This window comes from Plectropomus leopardus, chromosome 3, assembly GCF_008729295.1.
Source record: "Plectropomus leopardus isolate mb chromosome 3, YSFRI_Pleo_2.0, whole genome shotgun sequence".
NCBI lineage: Eukaryota > Metazoa > Chordata > Actinopteri > Perciformes > Serranidae > Plectropomus > Plectropomus leopardus.
In genome coordinates, this window is record NC_056465.1 from 19174057 (window position 1) to 19199482 (window position 25426).

Sequence of the window (25426 nt, forward strand, 5' to 3'; positions counted from 1 at the left end):
AGCATCCTGCAATTAAAATTTCAAAAATCAAGGTCATTCATTAGATGTGAGCTACACAGGGGACTGAATAATTGATCTACATCACAAGAGGTGTGCCAGCTGTCCCAAAAATAACAGATGCCTTTTCCAGCTGTGTTAGATTAACCATAGATTATATCGAGTTAATTTTAAACGTTTCTGTTTGAGGATTTTTGCACATTTAGTATGACTAGGGGTAAGAGTTTGATCCTCACTGTGGCCACACATGGCTTAAGAGTATAATCTACCAAATACAAATGTGTATGCTCTGCCAAAAGGTGATAAAAGGTGGTCAAGGTTGCTCCCTGGAGCAGTACCAAAGAGTAACAGACCTCCCTTGGCCTTTCTTGGACAAATAGTAGGAAGGGACAAAAGAAAGGAAGACAAAGGGAGGGAAAGGAAGAGATTGTAGGAGGTAACCAGGATGAATCTGTCATTTCTATAGGGATAAAAAGAAAAGCTTTGCCTTAAAAAGGGTTGGTTACTAGGGAGTAGCCCTTCAACCAAAAAAGTCTGTCTGCCCAGACAATTTCAGATAAATCATCTGCTGTCTGCTTTGCGCCCACACTTTTCTGACGCCACTCAGATGATTTTAAAAAATGGGTCCTTATCTTGACATCTGAACCAGTGTTAAAACCATTCCAGTCCCACAGATTGAACCTTGGCCAGAAATGAGTCACAAGGTCTGCTCGCTGCACCACAACTTGGTGCTTAAGAGTCTCTTAAAAACTTGAGAAGAGGTTGAGAGCACTTGACTAGTGGGTTTCCCCCCCACCCTACCCGCTGTTTTTGCCAACTCTTAGTTTGGTGGGCCAATTTTCATTCCAAAGAGTTGGTGAGGGAGGTAACGGGACTGAAGTGATTCCTCAAAAGGTGTTATATGACAATATCAACAATCAACCCGCTTGCTGTGTTGCTTTGAAAACATGAAATAACTCAATCCAGTAAAACATAAAGATGTGTTTGTGTTTTGTTACATGAATGAGACAGAAAACACCAATAAAAGCTTACTAAAAGGACTGTATCATTTAGTGAGAGAAAGTCTATAAATGAGGGCTAAACATGTAAGTGTGAAGTGAGGGAATGAGCAAAAAGGCCAATATCCCTGAGTAATGAGTACCAGAGATCATGAAACTGAGCTCTAATCGCTTCCGCCCATCAAATTAAATACAATTACCCGCGCACTTCAAAACGCCTAACCCCCCTAGAAGAATCAAAATACTAGAACATTCACACGAGCTTGAGCATGTCTGGCATTCAAACACAATTGGTGTGTTTAAACTGTAAGCTACACACTGAACTGTACTGAAAACATGGGTTAAGCACCAAGAGCTGGAGTTTGGCATGAAGAGGCGGAGAGAGAGTGGGGAGTGTGTCTGCTGTATGAAAAATGAAACCAGTGGTCAGGGTTTTGTCTGGACGGTCTCACGCAGGGTCATCTTGGCATGTCAGCCGGGTTTATTATGGTTAATGTGCGTGATTTGATTGAGGTCCTGACTGTCATCAAGATGGCTAATCTGCTCTAAACAAAAATAACCGCGCTGCAATCGGGGCGGAGTTAATCAAGAGGCAATTTTATGACTAATTAAAAATGTCACAACATCTCAAAAACACATAAGCTGCACTTATCCTTTCAAGTAACGAAGCAAATGCTTGAGTCAGGCTTCACTTTGTGTAAATTGCTACACCTGATAGTGTATTTAGACAGCAGTGTGTAAACAGAGCTGGTTTCTTTCTGGCATAGCACACAGGGTTTTATGTTAGTGCTAGAAAATGGATTTCTGCTTCTGCCTGCATTGAGGGCTTGTGTATATATGTGAATAAGGGCGTGTTCTGCGTGTGTTGCTCGCCATGTGATGATGTGCAGCTTTCTAGGACCTCACACACACACAAACACATGCTGCATGCTTGTGTCCACAAACACCCGCACAGACACACAAACACAGAGACCATCAGACAAACAGTAATCACCAGGGGGAGACCAACAGGCCATGTGGCTGAGAGCAGAGCAGAGCTGAGGTAGGAGCCAGGCGCTAATGCACCTTAGCATGATCTGTTCCAGAGACACAGTGCACGGGTGGTCAACCGAAGAGGGTTATTCTGTTTGCTCGAGCGTAAAGGAACTCAAATTAACACACACACACACACACACACACACACACACACACACACACACACACACACACACACACACACACACACACACACACACACACACACACACACACACACACACACACAAACACACACACAAGCCCATAAACCCACATTACAATTAGAGCTCCTTGCTTGTTTACAGTGTAAATTGGAATTTGGGTCTTTTTTTATCCCTCTAACGGTTGAGGGCGGAGAGGCAGGTGGGACCACATACTGGTTTGATCTCTTGCACAGTGACAGACATGAATAAACCGGCTGCCTACTGACGAGATCAAGCTGGTGTCTGTCCAGTTAACAGAATACATTTACAACTACCAGCCTGTACAAACAGGTCCTGTGCAAGTCTTCTTAGAGACTAACCTGCATCGAGGATTCCCTGTGCCAGGATGGCTCCGAACTTGGCCATAACGTCATCATGTTTGTCGTTGATCACCTTTGCATACAGTTGCCTGAACTGGTTCACCTGAAATAGTGAGGGGAGGAAGACATATTAATGTTGAGGACATAACTGATAGTGTGATACCAATGGCCATCCAAAATTTTGAAATTTGTTTTGCGATACTTTGGATTTTTTTTTAATCAACATGAAAATGGAAATCCAATAAAATTGTGAAAATGTGACCTTTAACATGTTATATCACCTCAATAAACAACAATGGCTCAGAAATGATTACAAATCCTCTCACACTTTAAAATTCTGCATGAAAAGGTGTATGGTTACATTATTTTGCCTAGTCTGTGACTACTTGATAGAAAAAATTACCGGAAAGGTACACGTTTGACAAATGCATAACAGCCTTTGACAGCAATAGTCAAACTTGGAGTCTGTCAGCACAATATTCTGAACAAAGCCAAACTAGCATGTCAACACTCACGATGATGGTGTGGTGCCTGTGGGAGTTCCAGCACTAATAGCGCACCTCGATAACCACTGTAAAACTTAAAGTAAACACTGCCTTGGGTAGATAACGGCCAATTTGGGCCAATTTAGTACCCTTAAACTAGAAGCCTAAGACGTCTGTCTAAAACTGTGAAGCTGAGCTGGAAATTACAAAGAGTGGTACTTAAACAGTCATGGATGTAATATCTCCTGACATTCCACTGTTTGAAAAAAAAAAATGCCTCTTGCACAATCCTGCATACCGCCTTGAGCTTTTAGGACTGTTGCTGAGCAGATGAGGAGTCTCTGAAAACGTGTCTGGTAAATCTTAACTGTCTATGACAAAAGTATGAGGTGCTCCAAGGGTGAGTGCGTGCAGTTATGCCTGACTAGTCACACTAAAGTCTTCCACAACGCAGATTTCTTTCTCTCTCTCTATAGTTTGGATGCTTTCTGCTTTTGGTCAAATCTTCACCTTTCCTCTCTCCTCAGTTTGGTCTGGAAAAATATCTTTCAAGTTTTAAAGGTGTGCTAGATCTATGGAAGAGGTTTTTAGACCAAAAAGTTCAGCCAGGCTGCTGTAACTGCTGGCTATAAAGCCATTTCATTCATGATAACTGTGAAGCAATCAAACAAGTCTTGGCAAAAAAAAGTAAAACACAAACATTTACCTTGGGACAGGTGACTTCGGTCTGCTGGATCATGATGAGGGCAGAGGCAATGAGGGCGCCCTGTCTCACATAATTTACTGGGTCATTGATCATGGGCTCAAGCAGATTGATGGCCTCCTGTGTAACAAAGAAGCAAAACAGAAAAGTTAGTCATGTTGCTTAAAATGAAGTGGGCTTTCAGTAAACTGTTACTTATAAGCTTGAAATAATTATCTATTACCCTATGTACTGACAAATTGGGTAGCAATGAATGCCTGATTATATTAAAATTACGAAAAGCTGCTCTTTGATATTAAAAAATGCTAAGAATGTAATAAAACGATTTTCCCATGTATGTATTTTAAGGGACACTAAGACGAGTGGCCTGGGAACACAAGGAATCTGCCAGCTCATGTTTCATATGCTCTGGCATTTGTAAATTGCTCTGGTTAAAGGTTAAAGGAGCAGCTCCTTGGAAGGTGAAGTGGCTAAAGGAATTGATCTTCAAGGTCTGCTCCTTCTCTGCAGTGTTAAATTTGCAACTTGATTTTAAGACCAAAAACATTGTCATGGCTACACCGGAAACCATGTCATCTAAAAAAAAAAAAAAAAAAAGAACACTTGAGGGCAAACAGACACAGAGTCGCAAAATATAGAAAAGAGCAAATTTTATCAGTTAGATATTAGCTGGAAATATGTTTCTAAGATCATCCTGACTTTGAATAGGACAGTGTGGGAAGACATGGCTGTCTTCTCGAGTCACTCAACTGCTGGTGGCGCTCCACAGCTGGTGACCTGGACTGCAGTACTGCTGCTGCAACAGCAAATGTAAAAGCAACCGATTCAACCAACCAACGTCTATGACACTAGTCAACAAGAAGCAAGCAGGTTAATCCTTACTCCTCCATTTGGTAAGCAAGTAGGCACTACTACCCTTTGTTCTCCAGACTATGGTTTTATGGTTTTCATGATTTCCGTCTTATTTCTACAGTTCCTATGTATGTATACTCTATCTTTCTCAAGGCATACACAATACTTTATATATCCTGAGGGCCAAACCATCTACAGCCCAACTGAAGTATCTTTTAGAAGTGGTTGCCAGGCTGAAAACCATCATTTGGTTGTTGAATTTGGCAGAAATGTTTATATATATATATATAATTTTTTTAGAAAAAAAATAGAGATTGATAGCCATCCTGTGTGGTTTCCATGTTTCGAAAAGATTCACGATTTCATGAATATTTGTCTCTACCTCTCAGAAACACAACAAGGACATAAGAATTTTGCTATGATGCTGATGGCTTAGCTAAAAGTGCTAAATAAACTTAATGGACTGGCTTACACTTATTTTTTTAGAGTATATTTGTCAGGTTAGTTGTTTGGTATAACTTGACAAAAGATAGAAAAATGACCTCTTTTAATTATGCTCAAGTGGACATGAAACTGTCACTTGATTTATTTTCCACTTCAAACACTTCATTTTTTGCCATTCTCAACGGAGCAAATCAATGCAACTTAGGCTGAAAACAGGAAAAGGTATTATCAACAGAGGCAACCAGACCACACACATTAATGAGATTAGTGTCATCCATATCTGGTTTCCCAGGAAAACTGAATAACAGTAACAACAAGCCCTGCCCTCTTCAGTTTCCTCACATGATCACTGCATATATAAAGATGAGGGAGGGCCCTGTCTGAGCTCATTTTTATTTCTGCACGCTCCTCTGTTCTTAGCTGAGTAGTAATGGCTGTAACCCACACCACCAAACTCAGAGGGAGGCGTCAGCTCTACCAAGGAAAGAGAAACAAACTAGGATGATGACAGTGGAGGTAAAATAAACCATGTTTCATCAGTGTTCTCGGCTCAGCTGGCTAAGACGGCTATGTACTAGGACGATAAGTCAGAGTGTAAAGCCAACACCAGTCGACCACATCCTGTTCCTGATAGGTTGTAGAGGGGTTTAATTGAGGGTATTTACTGTCAGGCCCAATCAGCAGCGGAGGGCGACCGTAATGTGGTTGCTCCTCGTAATCCACATACAGTGGTGGACTGTTTTCTTCAGGCTTGTGCCTCAGTGAGTTGAACTCTAATAAGATTCAATTGAGTACTGCTAAAAACTGGCTAGAGGATTGTGTAAATAAATGGAACAGTGCAGAATACACTTTACCACGACATAATTTCCATTTTTATACATATTTATAAAAGTGTATCACATGACAGTATTCTGAAACACTGATATGGTTCTTGGTGAACAATGCTTCCATCCAAGTCACTAAACCAGCTGAACAATATTTAAGATTCTCAGTATGGCGCAAAATCAGCATAAACAAAATGAAAAAAAAATAGCTTTCTTATGCAGTTTTTTTTGATGCATCAAGTAAAAATAACCAAGGCCCAAGGTGTATAAATGATGGTAAAGGAATGTGCTCCCTCTAAATAGGTGACCCACTTCTCTTGCCACAACATCATTACTCTCACTAAGGACCTAATGTGCTCGAGGTCTTGCTCTGGAAAAACCAAGCAGTGGAGCTTTGGAGCTGATCAGCTCTCTAACATGTCTCGGCCCGATCGGGTCCAAAACGTTCACTTTGGTGCTTCAAGGATCAGGATTCAATGAGCCATAACTCTGCTTTGGCTCTGCCACCTGAGACTGATCAGCCCACATAGTTAGACAACTCAGGAACTGGCAGCACCCCCGACTTCTGTCTTCTTCACTCTGCTTTTCGGACTTCAATGAACCCAAACGCGATGACAGGGTACAGCCTGGTGACTGTGAGCCAATTTGGACCATTTTATCAGAAAATCTACCACAAACTTTCCACAATCATGAGCTTCTCAGTGTTGACCCTTCATGAACATGAAAGCAAATAAATGTAATAAATTCAAATAAAACAGATGCTTTTTTTTATGTTTTAATTGCCATGAACGGCAATTAAGATGAAGGTTTGCGCACTTAGACGAATTCAATCAAACTATGGTATAATTTAAGCAGGAGGTTCAAAAGAAGACCGCAGTCTTATAAGATCATCTTAGGATAATAACAGCTTGTATTTTGAACAAAATCATTAAATTACCATTACAATTTATTTTAGCAAAGTAATATTTGCTCTGGTGGCATTATTATATCTGAGAAGAGAAATGAAACCTTTTCTCAGCAACTTCTGCAGCGGCTATAAAAAATGAGTCTGTGCTCACTCATCTAGACAAGCCTTACAAAGGAGGCATCAATTGGCTGCTTTAAGAAACACCTTCTACGCAGCATATATGGTCTTTGCATCAGTGACGCAAAAGTTATGCCAAGGCACAAATAAAACACATAAAATAAATGAGGAAAGCAGGGCTGTGGTGGAAAAAATGCCATCTAAGCTTTTTTTTGTATGCAGCCGTACGAGAAATATTAATTCCAGTTATGAGAAGTGATTAACCTATCCTCTTGTGTAGAAAGCTTATTTAACAAGAACTCATTATTAACATTGTGGAACTGGACAAAAAGTCTGAACCTATTTTTGTGTTTATTTGGGGGAAGGGTTTGGGGCCATGGGCCCCCCCCCCCCCTTGTGTGTAGTATGTTTAATGGGAGCTAGAAGATGGGACTGTGAATTCTCAGATTGCCACCGGGCCTTTCTTTACCTCAACCAAAGACAGACCAACGCCTTTTTTTTGAACCAAGTTATTATCAAAGCTTTTTCTCCCTTTCTGATATGCATCAAACACCGTTGCACGTTTCACATTAAAAGGCAACAATTTCACGCTGCCTGGTGGACGATTGTATTGAGGCACTGTGTTAAGTTTCATTAATAGCAGCCCAACACCATGAGACAAAAATAAAAATAATGGGAAAGCACTCACCTTGTTGCCAGTCCCAGCACAGCAGATGCCCAGGGCCATGGCAGCCCCGCAACGCACATGAGGGTTGTAGCTCTCTGACAACAGAGACACCACACTGGGACACTGCTCAGGGGTCCTGAAGAGAGACAGAAAAGAAACTAAGAGTAAGTCGAGAGGAGGAACTTGGAGTTCACCAGTTAAACGACAGTGTTGAGAACAAGGGCACAAGACTGTCCCATCGTGATCATTATACAGGACTATAAAAATAACGATACATCAACCTATGATACCTTGTTTTAATGATTTAAAAAAATAACTTGTTCTTGTCTAGTGAAATATTACAAAAACATGGAGAATGAAATTCACCAACTAGTAAAGCTGTTAAGATCAATTTTAATGAATCAATCACAACTGTTTGGCTGTAGCACAATGAGCGGAGGAGGCTTTATACAAACTATGCCCACTGTGCCCACAAAAATATCAAGGCTTAACACTCCACTCAAGTGATGGATGAGGTGATTTGTTCCATATGATGTAAGGCTTGGAGGCCTTGAGCAAAAGATCCTCACGAACCATAACCATTGCAGTTATCTTGAGATGACAATGATGGGGAATGCTTATCTGACCATATTTCAAAAGGCTGTCATATTTGCATCAGTAAAGTGTTGTCTGTACAACATGGCACAAAAGACTAAGTACCAAATTATTTAGAGATTTGTGGTGATACCAAAGGTGCATTCACCTTCATATATATATACACTTAATGTTAATAAACAAACTGTAGAGACAAGAGAGAAAAAGAAACGGAGTATGAATGTAAAATGCAGGGCTTTGTTTTATGTCTCAGAAAACCTTCCAAATCCATATGCATTTTCTCCCAAATGGTGCTGTTGTGGAAAAGGGAGAAAAAAAAGCCCTGAGCCAAAAAATTATTTACTAAAGTTATAATTTAAAATACAGTGGCTCAATGTGATTTCTTTCCTCCTCTTGTGCTGTATTAACGTTGTTTTTTTTAATTTTATTTATATTTTGGCCAAATGAAGTGAATATTGAGAGGTGCTACTTAAAATGTGCAAGGAAGGGGCCAATGGTTCATGTAATGCTTATAAATTCAATTTACCATATAAAAAAAATGAAAATTGCAAAATGAAATCAAATTTTCCAGGACCACAAAAAACAAACAAAAAAGGATATTGCAATTTTTTTTGTAACATATACAATATGAATCACAATTTTAGTGGGAATGGGTTTTTTTTGCATTTAATTTACACTGAAAAAAATATCTAAATATGATGGATGTGATTTTTGTTGGGGTTTGACAAAAAAAGCCTGTTCCTTTACATCTGAAATATGATTTGTAGTATTTCTGTAGCACCGCAATGCTTAATTTATAAGAGAATGTTGTGACACATTTTACCTTCATCAAAAAATTGCAGCTTCTGCAATTTGGATATTGCAGTTGGCCATTTTGTAATTTCTACTATTTTTCAATTTTTTGTGCAGTCCTATTGTAGTTAAAAATAGTACTATGAAGGCATACAGATATTAAAGGTAAAGGAGTAACTTTTTCCTTAAAAACATAATAGAGACCTACACAAAAGTGATCATGCTCAATCATCACCTGGGCATTCTGGTGGTCCAGCTCGAGAGGCCAAATTTGAAAGTTGTGTTTACAAACCACCAAGGACCAACGCTACCGACTATACCTTTAAAGACATAACAGCAAAAGACCACTCCACTTTATGTACTGTTGACAAAGGTATTACAAGTTAAAGGCTAGCCAAGATAAGGACCACATGCAATAATTTTTCACTTTCAGGGAACTTGATGGGGTCTAAATGAGAGGCCTTCAGTAGAAATTAAACATTTCTTTACATTTAAACTGCAGTTGTTTGCTCCTCAGTCACAATGAGATACTCTTATCAGTATACGCCACACAAAGCCACTGTGACAACACTACTGTGGAGTCTTGTCACATTAGATTTAGGTCACCAGGTAAACATGCCAAGCATTACCATGTGGTGGTATCCTGATTTCAACAAAAAGATCTGCAAGATTTAATAGTCAGGTTTGGTCTTGAATTGGTCCATCAGAAGAGAAAAAGGAGAAAAAACATGAACAAGGATAAAGTGATCAGTTTTATAACCAGAATGTTAACTGAAAATTTGCTTGTGAATGACAGCGTTGATAACACCAGCACTGTCTGGGTCTGGCAGATGAAATTATTCATGAGATTACTCAGTGCCTTTGAATTTCACAGAAAGGTTTGGGCCGCCTCAAACAGCCATTAAGAGAGAATCAGACGGGTTGTAATTGTAAGCTATTATCATTATAAAATACAAAAAATAAGTACAATGAGTCTTGTAGGTCCAGTCCAAAGGCCAGCATTATAATCAGCGGCACAAATCTATGTGGTTGGACTTTCCACAACCTCACTAAACTGTCACGATGTACAAACTGTCCCGACCACGCTACACTGCAACTGAAGAAGCTGTAGTAGTTTATTCCAGATAACTAAAGATCATTGATCCGATACAAGAAAAAAAGAAGGATAAATCACCTAGCCGTGCTTGGCCCTCAGCTTCTTAAACAGCTGCTTTTAGTTTGCGCATTCGCCTAATGATATATTAAATGGAAAAACTGCCTTATTTTGAATACTAATAAATCATTCTAGCAATAATGTGCTTAATACAATTGTAGGTTCAAAAGCAACATGGAAGGACTTTTACCTTAACAGCTTCAGCAAAGACTAGCTAAGATTTTATTGGACTGAACCAAATAAAAGTTCAAACACAGAAAGATAGGAAACAGTAAAAACAAAATGAATTACTGTGAGAGCTACAGCTACATTTTAGCTTTTGGCTTAATAGTGCATGGAAGTATAGAAGGTGGCCAAGATGTCCAAGTCTCTGCCTTCATTCAAAACACCATAAATAGTACTGACTAAATGCACATAATGTACAATAAGGAAGGGAGTGAATGTCCCTGGCTTTGTGTTTAGTCCTGTGCATTGATATGCTGCAGTGGCTTGTTCTCAAAGTAAAATATTCACTGGTCTGTTTAAAATTAGAAGCTCAACTCAAACACTACGCAAGGATTAACAAGATCACAAATGGCAATAATTGGGAGATCTACAAACCCCAATTCCAAAGAAGTTGGGATGTTGTGTAAAACGTAAATAAAAATAGCATACGATGATTTGAGAATCCTTTTCAATCTATATTCAATTGAATACGCTACAAAGACAAGATATTTAATGTTCAAACTGATAAACTTGTTTTTTTGCAAATATTCACTCATTTTGAATTTGGCAAAAAAATACTGGGAAAGCTGAGGAATGCTCAAAAAACACCTTTTTGGAACATTCCACAGGTGAAAAGGTTAATTGGAAACAGGTGAGTGTCATGATTGGGTATAAATGGAGCATCCCTGAAAGGCTCAGTCATGCACAAGCAAGGATCGGGCGAGGTTCACCACTTTGTGAACAACTGCGTGAGCAAATAGTACAACAGTTTAAGAACGGTTCTCAACGTACAATGGCAAGGAATTTAGGGATTTCATCATCTACAGTCCATAATATCATCAAAAGATTTAGAGAATCCAAAAATAAACAAAACTATTGGTCTCAAAAAAAAAAAGATTCAGAGAATCTGGTGAAATCTCCACAAGTATGCAGCTATAAGTGCAAGTTAAAACTCTACCATGCAAAGCGAAAGCCATATATCAACAACACCCAGAAAGGCCACCAGCTTCTCTGGGCCCGAGCTCATCTGCGATGGACTGACGCAAAGTGGAAAAGTGTGCTGTGGTCTGAAAAGTCCACATTTCAAATTATCTTTGTAAATCATGGACATCGTGTCCTCCAGGCCAAAGAGGAAAAGGACCATCCAGACTGTTATCAGCGCAAAGTTCAAAAGCCAGAATCTGTGATGGTATGGGGGCGTGTTAATGCCCATGGCATGGGTAACTTGCACATCTGTGAAGGCACCATTAATGCTGAAAGGTACATACAGGTTTTAGAGCAACATATGCTGCCATCAAAGCAATGTCTTTTTCAGGGACGTCCCTGTTTATTTTAGCAAGACAATGCCAAGCCACATTCTGCACGTGTTACAACAGTGTGGCTTCATAGTAAAAGAGTGTGGGTACTAGACTGGCCTGCCTGCAGTCCAGACCTGTCTCCCATTGAAAATGTGTAACGCATTATGAAGCGCAAATACGAAAAACTGAGAGCCTGGACGTTAAAGCAACTGAATACACCATACATCAAGCAAGAATGGGAAAGAATTCCACCTACAAAGCTTCAACAATTAGTTTCCTCAGTTCCCAAACACTTACTGAGTGTTGCTAAAAGGAAAGGTGATGTAACACAGTCGTAAACATGTCCCTGTCTCCGCTTTTTTGGAAAATGTGGCAGACATCAAATTCAAAATGAGTGAGTATTTGCAAAAAAATCGATAAACTTTATCAATTTGAACATTAAATATCTTGTCTTTGTAGTGTGTTAAATTGACTATAGGTTGTTAAGGATTTGCAAATCATTGTACTCTGTTTTTATTTGCGTTTTACACAACGTCCCAACCTCATTGGAATTGGGGTTTGTAGATCACCTTTCAATTTTACCTTCGGGAATAGAGTTTATTCTATTCTGGTAGTCAGATGATGCCCTTCAATCCTTATTTGGATGTGGACCAGATTGCTAAGCCCTCAGAGACATATTTGTGATTTTGGGCAGTCCCTCTATCCATTTTAGGATAAAAAAGTATGAAGTTGACGAAGTGACCTTATTTATGGTGGACTATTATGGACTACAGCAGCTTTAGGCACAATTTTAGAAAACTTTGCAGTGACTTTTTCGTAATGTTTAATTCAAAGCCTTTACAATCTTTTCACAGTAAATAGTAGGCTAATTACCTTCAAAAGCCAGCAAAATGGAAGGACTTAGATGGATAGAAGAAATCAATATGAAGCATTTGTTTAGTCTGAAAAGGCAATGAAGCGTAGACCTCTGCATTTCATGCTTAACTTAAATATCCTCATGATGTGTGATGGACCCAGAAACCTCAGAGCTATTACAAATACTTGAAAAATCAAAGTGATGAGAAGAGAATAGATAATAAAAACATGTGATGCTTGCAAAGGTTTGCAAACACATTCAGCCTGCTGCGGACATATGAATCAAACAAAATCCAATCTTCATTTCCTGGAAAAGAATTACCATTTCATTCACCTTGACCTGGAGACAATGAACCGTTCAGCAGTGCACAGTGACACCCCTGTTCCTCAGATCTTGAACTTTTAAAGACTTTATGATCATACGAGCCAAATTAGAAATATTTATTTGAAGGTTATAAAAATGTACAGGACTTTTACTTGACTAGTTAATGGACTGTACGATGTGCATGCCTAACATTTATTATGGTGAGTGATAGAGGCTGATACAGCTGCAACTTAATAATTCTCTCTGTCTGCAGGTCCCAGGCGATGGCCAGCTAAGCTAAACATATTATAGATTGATTTTGCCACGTGAAATGTGATTGTGGCAGTTACTAATGCACTTGCATGGTAAGAGAACAGATCTCATTAGCTTGCTTCCTGTCTGTTACAACCAGTCACCCAAATACATTGTGAAAGTACCTGGACAATGTTGTATTAAACAAGCCAAGAGGCTGCAGGGCTTCCTAAACTCAATTAAAAATCAACCACTGTCTGGCTAAGGGGAAACAAGAGAGAAGCTGTACCCCATTCTATTGACTATGCAAATTCAAAATTTACAGAAGAACATTATACAGCATTACTGATAAAAGTTTAACACGCACAATAAATGGTCATAGAGTGCTGCAGGAATGAGTCCTACATCCCCAAAAATAAGTTTTTGACGATGATTTGATGAATCAAGGTGATGCTAATGTCTATGCCAGCCTACCATGAAAAACCATCCCTGTACCATGTTATTGCTACAGCAGTTTGAAAGAATGTGGTTCAGTGACATGTATTTGATGTGGTTTGAGCAAAACCTGCTAGAGGCATACCTTCAGTTGTTTGTTGCATCATAAAAATATACTTATCAAGTAAGTATTTTGTAGAAAATGAGAAAGAGACAGTGGAGGGTGGCTAAGTGACCTCAGATTTTTCCCATTACTCACACTGTGTAGGCTTAATGTCTGGTTCTTAACACCAGCTATCACAAATTAGACATGCTAATTCTATTTTTAATAAAGAAATACAATTTTTTTTTTTTTTCTGCCGAATCTTTCAGGGCATGGGCCCTTTTTGACACGGTTCTAAGGATTTTGCACTGTGTTGGGAAAAAAAGCTTTCCCTTACTTTGCTCCTTGAATTTGGAATAATCCACTGAACAAATTACATTTTGATAATATAGTCCCCTTGAAGCAAAAAGTTAAACATTAAAAGTCAAGCTGATTACAATTTTTTTTAAGTATTACTTAAGATGGTTTTTGTCTCTTCCTTGCTTAAACTGTAAATGGTGTGCTGCCTTGGCCTGGTCTTCCTGGGAAAGAGATCTCTTTCTCAAGGGACTTCCTGGTTAAATAAAAATAAATAAATACAAAACCAGCAAGAATTTTTTATCAAGCTTCTCCTGCACGCAAGAAGGCGTATTTTATTTTAATGGATTAAGTTCTGACTTCCCACTGTTAACCACTGTTAACGAATAACTCTAAAAAATAAAAAAAAAGTTTTGCCTATGCATCATTTGAGCTCAGTCTTTAAAGAATGAGGGTTTTTTTTGATAAGCTGTGGGCACCTTTTCTAAACCATCTTCCATTTTGCACAGCAGACCTAACGTGCAGGGGTATTGCAGGATAAACTGGCATCCTTTATCTTCAACATGAAAGTCTAATGCTCTCTCCTGGATATTTTACGGCTTTCCCTTAGTTGTGTGCTCCCTGATTCATGTATTGTACTAAGCTCTGAGATCTCTGTATAATATTTTTTTACTCAATGTGTATGTCTACATACCATGATGTTTTTTTTTCCCCCTCATACCATTGGGTCTATAAAGTGCTTGTATCTATCTCTGCTGTCTACTTTTTTAACAAAATATTTTATTGAACTTATTGAGAGTAGAGTTAAAAAAAATATGAGGCAAGTTTCAGCTAAAGCATTTAGTCTATGGACTGCTTTTTACTGGGAGACCTAAGGGTACAAAGATCTAAGAAAGGGGGTTACTGGCTGTATTTCACACATTTTCTTGTGTAGAATCATCATCTGGATACTGTAAACTCCAGGAATCTTTTATATTTACATCTTTTAACGTCTTGCATCTGCGTAAAACAATGAGTGCACGCTGAGAGAAAACACATTTTGACTTGTAAAGGCAGAAAGATCAACGGAGAAAACAAATATGGTCTAAATTTTTTTCAGAGTATTCAAATAGAAGAAATGAGGATAGGTATTTAAAAGACTTCCCCTGCCTGAAAATGTGGGCTTACGAAGGACAAATTTTTAAAAAAAAGCTATGGGGTACAATTTTCAAGCACCTTACCGCACAGAGGACTCCCACTACTACATCCCCCACTACTGCTTGCCTCGAATGGGGGAGAGAACAGAAAGTGACAAATATAAACAGTGGGACGGCTGTGTTGAGGGAAATTACCTCCCAGAACCACTGGCATACTGCCAGCATGAAGACATTCATCTGTTTTGTACAGAGTCTGACTCACGGGCAAGACGGAGGGGAGGGAGGGGAAGAGTGAGAGAGCGAACAGGATAGGAGAGAGTGCGGGCTGATCACAGGCTGTGAACGAGAGGCAGCGAGTGGGAATGGGAGAAAGGCAAAGGAGCCACAACATCTGAAAGTTTTAAACCTGTGATCGCGGTAGGTGATGCGAAGCAAGACTGGGGGTTCCTCCAACATGTGGAAGCAAAACAAATTCCACATCATGGACCGCTTCACACAGAGACAGATTTAGGTTTCACCACTGAGGGAGGGCATTTTCTGTCAAGTTCTTCTTCAGGATGGGGAAATATAAAGACGAGATAGTTTAACATTTCTTTTAAAGTCCCCTAAGAGGCGTGCAGAGATTGAAATGCATTGGGCGTTAAGCAGCACGACTCTACCAGCACGAAGTATAGCTTTAGTGTTTAAGACGTAGCGGCATGGAAAAATACTCGAGGAGTTGAAACTTCAACGGGAAACTCAAATGTACAACAGATGTCATCTTCAGTAGCAGGTAAGAAACTTAAGTAAAATTATGGTCATGCTAATTGACCTTTTTTTTCTTTTTTTAAAAAAAAAAAAAATCAAGCTTGATTGTCTTCAATCCATTCCAGGTCCATTTGTATGTATATATCTTTGTAGTCTTTAGAAGCACAGAGTGAAGGAAGAAGTGTATCTTTCATCTAAAGGCTCATAGAGAAAATTTTTAAATAAATAGTTTTAATATCTCTGTTTTATACCATGGAAAAAATGTCACAATTTAAAATTCAAAATCTCAAATTTGTGTACTAGTTTGCTATATTTTTGTTATAAAAAAGCATTTAAATTTATGTAAATTAATGTAAAAAATTAATTGAGTTCTGTAAAAAATATATGTATAAAAATGCATAGAATAAAAAACAAAAACAAAATGGAAAAGTATGTTAGAAATTGCTCCTTATAATTTCCAACTTGTGACCATTACTGTTTCCACATTATGATGAAGACACTTTTCATTTGTTATGATAAACATCTCATTATAAAGCCATCATTCAGACAAATTCAATCAAACGGGTTACATGGAATTGCTTTCTTAACTGACTTGTTTGTTCTCTAAAGTGGTCGCAGTGGATGACAAGAGCATTAACTGCCTGGGAAAGTGAGGACCCCCACTAAGATCTCACTGTGACTGTGGAAGTACTAATCGTGTTGGGATTATTGCCAACATTGGAGTTCTTAGCATTGGACCTGTTATTTTTTTGTCCCCTCCAAGCAGTGGATCCTTTACCAATTTTGAGCTACGCCTTTTGGTTTGTACAGTGCACAGGGGATGAAGCATCCTGTGCACTGACCCTGAGCTGTTCCGCCCCACCCTGTGTCCTTGCCTGTGGGACGCAGTGACCATGCTGACCAAGTGTCCAACACCAGAGAGATCAGAGCCCCGACCCACGCTAAGGCCTGCTGTAACCTCTGCAGCACCATGTCTCAAGCAGTCGCGGCTCCACTTGAGGCTAACAGCTCACAGTCAGGAGAAGCGTCTGGGGTTCAGCTGAAATGGGCCGCCCTGCTTATTGTCATGGTCATCATCCCCACAATTGGAGGAAACATCCTGGTCATTCTTGCTGTGTCGCTTGAAAGAAAGCTGCAGAACGCCACCAACTACTTTTTGATGTCGCTTGCTGTGGCTGATCTGTTGGTGGGACTCCTAGTGATGCCGATCGCACTCGTCACTGTTCTTTACAGTAAGTTTAGCATGTGTTTGAAAACCTGTCTCATCTTTGAAACAAACCTGTGCAATACAAAAGCAATAAATACTTGACCCAGTCTTTGCTCAATGTCCAAATCAATCCATTGGCAATGAAATTTTAACCAAAATGATAAATGACATTGCCCTCAGAGACCTAGCTAACCTAGCAACTATTACAAACAAATGTTTACAACAACAAATGAGTGTATATTATGTGTCTGTGGCATGGGGGCATAACCAGCTTCATACATTTTACAAATCAAGAAAGTCTGGAAAAATACTTACGGGTAGCGAAGGAGGATAAAAATAGTTTGTCAGCAACCCTAGATACAATCTTGACAATCACTAATCGAATTATTCTGCATGAAATATCCCTAGAGATAGTAGATAATAAACATGCTACTTCCTCTGACAGTGCTGTGGTAGCACAGCTTGGACTGAACCACTGGCCTGAGGGATCATACCCACAGAAACAAAAACTGGTTTATATTAATTCCAGTGACAGTACTGCATATATACAGCTTCATAGAAACTGATTTAGACTCTGATACGCTATGTTTTAATGCAACTGCAAGATAAAGAGCTATGGCCAAGACATTTTTCTCCATTACCTCTATTAAAGGATAATGGGCTACATCATAATTATGCCTCTTACAGACATAAGAGTGTCTGCCTAAAATGCATGTTTTGCATGTGAACTGGATGTGTTGTACTGAAAGGCATACTCAAATCAAACTAGTCACAGATGCTTTCATCTTATTCCAATGAAGAGGCTACATGAGCGCCATCCAATTTACCTAAATGCTGTTCTTCAGTCTGATGAAGAGCATGTAGATTGAAACGTCACCTCGGTGGTGATGTAAGTAAATTTTTATGGAAGCATAGTCAAATGTGCACATTATGTCTTTTCTTCTCTTGTATTATCGTTTGTCCAGCACCTACTTTTTTGTCGTCTAGATGTATGCGCTTTTACAAACTTCATGCAATCAATCTACCATTGCTTTTAGAGTTAGAGTCTAGAGTTTTGTCTTAAACTGAACTTAATCACAAAACTAACCGTGAAAGAAATAAAAAAGGATAATGAAAAATAGAGGGCAGTGTCGCAAGGCATGGCAGTGCAACTTGTGTCTTGTTTGCTGCTACAACACTGAATATCAATAAAGTCAACAAAACTCCGTCTGCACTTGATGCTGGTACAACCTCATCTACTGTCGTCCAGTATGACAGACTGTTTGGCACCTGACAGCAGCCAGGGGAGACGCTCTATGAAATGCTTGGATTAACTAAACAATGTCCAGGCATGCACTTTTACTTTGTCTGACTGTGTGGAAATTTGTTGTTATAATAACACAAACGAACAAAAGGCATTAAAACATGGGTCTTGCAGGGTAAAACATGAGACTAATGTTGGCCCACATAAGAGTAAGTGTGGAGCAGCTGCTCTGCAGGCGCACTAAAAATTACACTAACTGGGCAGAGGGGTTGAGTAACATTTCTCATCACTGTAGGTGAGAAAAATACATCAGTAATAATGTTTTTTGTATACAAACAAAAATATCTTGGAAATTTCCAAAGGATCTTGTTTTTAGGGAGATAACGCTCAGACTACTGAGATAAGGATGGAGGGGTCAATGGGGACATAAACATGCATGTTCAGTGTGGAAGGCCGGCGTGAAGCACAGCTAAGCTATGAACAGGGTGGACGTTTCTTTGCTGGATGTCACACGAGAACCACAGGCACGCCGTGGACTGTCAATACTGTTACCAGCACAACTCTGAAGTGCTGCAACAAACACTCCCTAATGCCTGGTACAAAAAAAACTGTGACAAGGCTGGCAGAGATTTGGGTTTAGATAAAAGATCAAGCTAACAGCAAAGCCACAGATCATTCAAAACTCGCGAAAAAAGCAAAACAGTAAAATGACTGGGTTATAGTTGCACCTGTAAGGACTGCTGGTCATTTTCCACATCTGCTGCACAGATGAAGTCAAAGTCTACCGGAAACTCATTGAAAAGTGTGCGAGATCGGCTTGTTTAAAATGTAAGCTGTGTGAACAGACAGTTTTGTAAACTTGAAATACAGCACTGTGTGACAAAAAGTTTAGATTTTTGTTCAAAGGATAGATCATTTGGTGTTGCTTTCTGAAGTGCCATACTCACAAAACATCATCTCCCAACACACTACACTGCCAATCCAGACAAAGGTTTTATCTCTTCAACAGCATTATTAAATATACATTTTCTCTTCTTTACTATTCTCTTCTCTCTTTTTATTAAACAGCTGTCAGTCACATTTTTGTACTGTACTAGATGCTTTTATAACAATCAGTATTGGTTGATTTAATCTAACCCACATAAAATCAAATATAAAAGATCAAAAACACTGCAAAAAGAGTACAATTACCACAAAATACAGAAAGCACTTTCTATAGTATAATCATTTTGACTTACAACCACCTAAGGCTGTGCTAGGTGTTTTAGACATTGAAATAATGGTGTGGAAGAATTTTGTAATTCTTAAAAACAATAACAAATGTAACAAAAACAAATCAATATGATACATTTCTATGTAATGTACTGACTGCAGCCTTTCCATCCATTACCCTTCCTGAAACAATTTATACAGGCTGACATTTGAACAGGGACATTTTCAAAACCAACAACAATTAAAGTTTCACTGTAATTGACATTCCTTACTGTATGTTCTCAAATAGAAGATGAAAATACAAACACCTACTGTAGTACCGGCCAACTGCAGAGGGCTCACACAAGTTTACTCATTCAAAATTTCTTAATTAAATTAAGCAAAATAAAAATATGTTCCATTGTACAGCTACTTGGGCCTTGCAAGCTACACTGTTTATTGAATTTGGCATGGGACTAAACACTTCACAAAACACGTACAGAGGGTCTACTTCAAGAACGCTTAAAGTATTTGTCAATGAATAAGCCTTCCAGATGAGACCTAATCAAAACTATGACTCAAAAATTCCGAGTGTGACAGGAAAGCAGTGCGAGGAAAAAAGGGGAGTATGGCATAACAAAAGAAAATTTTGTAAAGGAATATTTCCAACAACCATTTTTTTTTTGCAACATTAATGGGTGACAGGACTAAAGCCAAAACAATTACTTGCCAATTTTATGCCTGGAACTGAAAATAAACACTACTGTTGAGCATAGTCTCCAGCACATCTACATAAAGAGCTTTTAGCTCCATAAACAGTCAGTGAACCCTCCTTTTTCCAGTAAAGTCATTCCTCAAAGAGATAAACAAACGCCAATCTTTTGCATGAGTGCAACTTCTAATCCCTTGCCATTGTGGTCCATCTCCCATAACTGGTGGTGTGCAAGACCAAATTCATTTTGGACTGAAAATTAGTTAAACCACATGACTACAATAAAGAGGATTACTGATTGTAGAGACACCAGCCTGGACAAGTGATGTCCAAATGAACAAAGACAACATTTTATTGTCTTACTGGACTAATTTCCTTCTCATCTTGTCTTCAGACTCTGACTGGCCTCTTCCGGAGCCCCTCTGCCCTATCTGGCTGTTTCTTGATGTGCTGTTTTCTACCGCATCCATCATGCACCTATGCGCCATTTCACTGGATCGCTACATTGCCATCAAGAAGCCAATACAACACAGCCAGTACAAATCCAGAGCCAAAGCGATGGTGAAGATTGCACTGGTGTGGCTCATATCCATTTGTAAGCATATCAATTCAGATTTCCCTAGTTTACTCCTTAATTTTTCCAACTCTGCAGTAGTTTTGACTTTGATAGTTATTTCTCAAAAACTGTAATATTTCTCATCATAATTCCCATGGCAGACCTAGTTTATAGACACCAGAACATTTTCCTCATACAATAAAAGCAGATACTATATATATGCTGGTTTAGGAGCTGGGGCAGAAGTATCACATTTATTCAGCCACAAAGAATCTTAGAGATGTTCCTGAAAATGTCCTACGAGAAAACCCAGTAAATTTTTATGAGAAACTGGAGTTTGTCCGAAGGGCAATGTGGCTTGTGCATCCAAAGCGAGCTACTGAAATGGGTCCCTTTAAAAGGTGCTCTATAGCTTTAAAAACATATGTTTTAGGAATAGAAAGCATTGACAGAGAGGTTAATTTCGCTGCTTGCTAGTAAATTTGATGCAAGACTTCAATGTTGTCAGTGTTAAGGTTAAATGTTTGTCTTGGATTCTCAATTTGTTTTTTGGTTGTTGTTTTTTACTAAATTTAATCAGCATTGTTGTAGGGGGCGTGAGACCTGAGATTTTCACTGATGACTGCTTCTCTAATTGTTAAGTATTTGGTAATAAATAACCTGAAACTGGAAGCATCTCGCTGTATCTCTCCTCCAAAGCCCTTTCATGAGAGGTGATGCTTGTTGCTCAAGATGTGCTCATTATCTCAGCTTTACTGTCAGAAACTAAAAAGTAGCTTCTGTCCATTAACACTACAGTGCAATAAAGTGGCTGAATTCACTGAGGCATTACTGCTCAATGCTCGATGCCAAGTGCTTAGACCACTAAATGCAGTAAGTTTCATTTGAGCATCATTTAATGGCCAAAGCCAGAGATCAGATGGAGAGATGTGAGCAGTACTTAAATTGACCAGCAGTATTTAGTGAGAGTAAAAAACTACTGATAGCAGTGTTAGGAGGGATTATGGCGAGCCATGAGTGATTGGTTTACTTTATTTTAGAAACAAAAAAGAAAATCTTATCCCTCGTGTTGTCCTTGGGGTCATTCTGACCCCAAACTAATCTTTTGCCGTCAAAATATGTTTTCATACTTGTTTAAACACGGTCCATTGGCCCTAAATTCCAAAATGGAGGGAAAAGTGTGTGGTAATGGGTTGGACTGAATTAAGACTAAAGGTGTAACACAGAATTGATTGACAATTTATACAATATGTTTTGAATAGCAGTCAAACCAGGCGGGGTCTTTTTTGACCCCATAGGACAAAAGGTGTATGGCAATCGAAAATACATTACGAGGGGTCCGATCAGAATGTTTTTGGTATATTAACCTTTTGTCCATTGCTACTATGACTACAATACACAATAACAAATAAAAAAATAAACATAGAGATGACTCTCCTTGGCATAGAGAAGAAATGCTACTCAAGCTAGTGTTGAAAACAAAAGCAAATAATCAATCAATATTACAAAGAAATTATATAATTGCCAGTTTACTAACTAATCGTTGTTGTTATTTTCCAGGTATCGCAATCCCAATTCCAATTAAGGGGCTTAAGAACTACCATCTCCCCAACAATATTACCTTCAACAGTAACCACACATGCCTGCTGAAAACAGACACCTTCCGGGAGTTTATCATGTTTGGCTCCTTGGCGGCATTCTTCATCCCTCTGACCATCATGATGGTCATCTACCTACTTACTGTCCAGGTGCTGCGCAAAAAGGTTTATCTACTCAGGTCAAAGGTGACTCAGCGCTTTAGCTACCCGACAGTCTCCGCACTTTTTCAAAGGGAACAGACTGCAACTCCAACACAAGCTGAGCAACTGAACATGCTGGACAGCAGACTTCCCAGGATGCAAGAAAAGCCATACGCAGGCACAACAATCTCTCCTACAGGAGATGAAATGTCCTTTAGGAGAATGTCAACAATGGGCAAGAAGTCAATGCAGACTCTGAGCAATGAGCAGCGCGCCTCAAAGGTGCTAGGCATCGTCTTCCTCCTGTTTGTAGTCATGTGGTGCCCTTTTTTCATCACTAACATCACTTCGGTGCTATGCACCAGCTGTGATGTTCATGTAATTGCCCGCCTCATGGAGATCTTTGTTTGGGTGGGTTATGTGTCATCAGGCATCAACCCCTTGGTTTACACCCTATTCAACAAAACTTTTAGGCAAGCATTCACGCGTTACATCACCTGTAATTATGAACACTCTGCCTGTCATGTGCCAGGGCAGAACCCAAGACCATCAACTGCAGATCGGACCCTTACACGGATTTCATTTAAGTCTTCTATGGCAGAAAACTCTAAACTATTTATGAAGCGGGGAATGAAGAATGGAATTGGAGCAGTTAGCTACCAAAGTCCGCTGAGGTGCCAGCAAACACCACAGTCATCAAGCGGTGTTGTGTTAGATACAATGCTTCTGACTGAAAATGACTGTAGTAAGCAGGAAGAACATGTAAGCTGTGTGTAATATAACAGACAAGTGAATCTTAGTAAAAGGGAGCACTTAAAGTGGATGAAATCTATGGTGCAAACTTTTTTATCTTTAAAGACAAAGGCTTGCCCCACGATAAAATATTGAAAATGTATGATTTGGAAGCTGCCGTTACTCTCAACTGGATTGGCAAGTGTGTACCATACAACAACTAAATCTCACCTGCTGCTGCCTGATGCTACTGGTGTTCGTATGCATCAGTCATGTTTTTAACAAAAGCAAAATCAGGCAGTACTTTTAATTACAATAATTTTGGAAACACACAGAGCTCCCCCATTATGTATGTGAATATATATGGTCTAAATATTCGTCAATGAGGCCTTTAAGACAGGCCATTAACAATGTGAATTCTATAAGACACCAAGACAGTACAAAGCATACCAGTGGAGAGTTTGAGTCGTCAAACGTTATAAAACCTTGAGATGACCTGTAACAGGTCAACTTAAAAAGAGAAGACAGGAGGATGTCCTCTGTGAAAGGTAAAAAGTTGACAAAGTTCATGCCAACAGACAAAAATGTGAGGAATGCATAATTATAACCTGGAAACTTTCTGTGAATATATACTCCTATGCTGATTCTTTTTTAACGTAGGCTATCTGAATATGATGTAAACCATCTCAGACCACATGCTTATATCTTGTTATGACAAACACAACTCTAATTTCCAAATCTTTTCTACAGCAGACACATTAATGCATTGCACTCTTGAAATGATACTTATTGTATTTGCTGGACCTTTGAGAAGCATTCTTGTATGTGTATTGCAGCCTGATTTTTTTGACGTGTTCGCAGGCTTCCCAATAAAAGACAGTATATAATAAAGAACAAAATCCAGATTGAATGTAAACCTTAATGTTTTCAATAAAATATTTTCTGTGTTGCTGAACTGAAAGAAAACTGCACCTATTCTAAGCATCTATTTCCTACGCTCTTATGCTACTTTACTTCATCAGCCAGTAAAAAGGTCTTTCATGACCCAGAGTTGAACAAAGTACAACAGGACAGCCAAATAAACCGTGTAACTAAGACAGCTTCCAAAGATAAACAAAAATGAAAATGCTGGAATAGTACTGTACACTGTGACAGTGTACTCAGCACTATTTTTACTTTCCTTTCATATTTAACATCAGGAGTTTGCAGCATTTTAATACAGACATCCATTTACATAACAGTTTAAACAGCTTAAATTATACCTAGTAAACAAAATATAAACAGCACCTGACCAATATGGCAAGAAATATGAGATTTTCATGAGGCTCCAGAAGTTTGTTTTGCCAGTTTGGAGTGCGTCACATTTTATTAAGGCCTAGTCCGGACCCATGTCTTTGTTAACGAACAGAAACTCTGTTGATTTTGTAGTAGCTGAGACTTACGATATTTGAACTCGAAACAGCCCTTCTTTTATGCTTGTGTGCATGTTGAGTGAGTGGAGGGAGTTATCCCAGAGCTATTAGGAAGTCAGAGAAGGAGGCCAGCTGAATTGTTCTGGTTCAGAAGTCTCTCTAAACACACTGAAGATTTACGCAAAGTTTATCTAGCGGCCAATTGATCACGCAGAATTTCACATAGCCTTTTTTGGGCTTAAAATTTACACCCTGATATTTGTCCACTTGCTAGGCGCTCTGTTTAACAATGCTCTGTTGTCTGATGTGTAAATCCATGTCATTCTAAGAGCAAGGAATCTCTATAAATAACCCTGAAAGAAAATGTGTGAGTGACAATGACAAGTATGTCCAGCTTCCCCCAGAATACCCTTCATGGAGGCCAGGAATTTTAAATTCTAGACAACAATGTATAAAAATCACACTACACTACATTTCATCAGCAATACAAGACTGCAAGACTAAGACCTAGGGTAGAAAGGATAGAGAAAAACCAAATGCTTCATTTTTAAAATAATAACCCAATGGTTCCCAAGAAAGCAGTGCTGTGTCTACATTGTGCATTCATTATCATCATTTGTTTTAAACCTGCCAATGGTGGAAGTGTTTTTTAGGGTCCTTTTAAAATATGGACAAATTAGTTTAATAGTTATACTTTTCAAGGGAAGCTAAAAACAGTAAAAATATTCAGTGTCATATGTGTGACAAACACATAATTGCTCATTTTTGAGTGTAAACTCCTACTTTGTCTGGAGTCCATTTTAGAGATAAATGTCTTATAACAGTTTTCTCTGGGGCTAGCTAGAGTTCTTCTATGCTGGCGTCAGTGCAGCTGAGCTTCAGTCCTGTACCAAAAATATAGTTCCTTCTATAGCAAATCTTGAGGAATTT

The 25426-nt window shown here is 38.9% G+C and overlaps 2 protein-coding genes across 2 annotated transcripts in view; one reads left to right on the top strand and one right to left on the bottom strand.

Annotated features, from left to right (window-relative positions):
* The window catches only part of psmd1 (proteasome 26S subunit, non-ATPase 1), a 45868-nt gene that overhangs the window by 12737 nt on the left and 7705 nt on the right, over positions 1 to 25426 (bottom strand). The window contains exons 17-19 of the mRNA XM_042515993.1: positions 7556 to 7670; positions 3727 to 3843; positions 2536 to 2638 (exon numbers count right to left, since the gene is read on the bottom strand). Of these exons, the coding sequence (XP_042371927.1) occupies positions 2536 to 2638; positions 3727 to 3843; positions 7556 to 7670 (335 nt within the window). The remainder of the gene's footprint in view (positions 1 to 2535; positions 2639 to 3726; positions 3844 to 7555; positions 7671 to 25426) is intronic.
* Positions 15552 to 23823, top strand: htr2b (5-hydroxytryptamine (serotonin) receptor 2B, G protein-coupled). Its single transcript, XM_042516001.1, has 4 exons — positions 15552 to 15729; positions 16314 to 16936; positions 20452 to 20652; positions 22174 to 23823. The coding sequence occupies exons 2-4, from the start codon at positions 16675 to 16677 to the stop codon at positions 23127 to 23129; spliced, it is 1419 nt and encodes a 472-aa protein (XP_042371935.1). The 5' UTR covers positions 15552 to 15729; positions 16314 to 16674; the 3' UTR covers positions 23130 to 23823.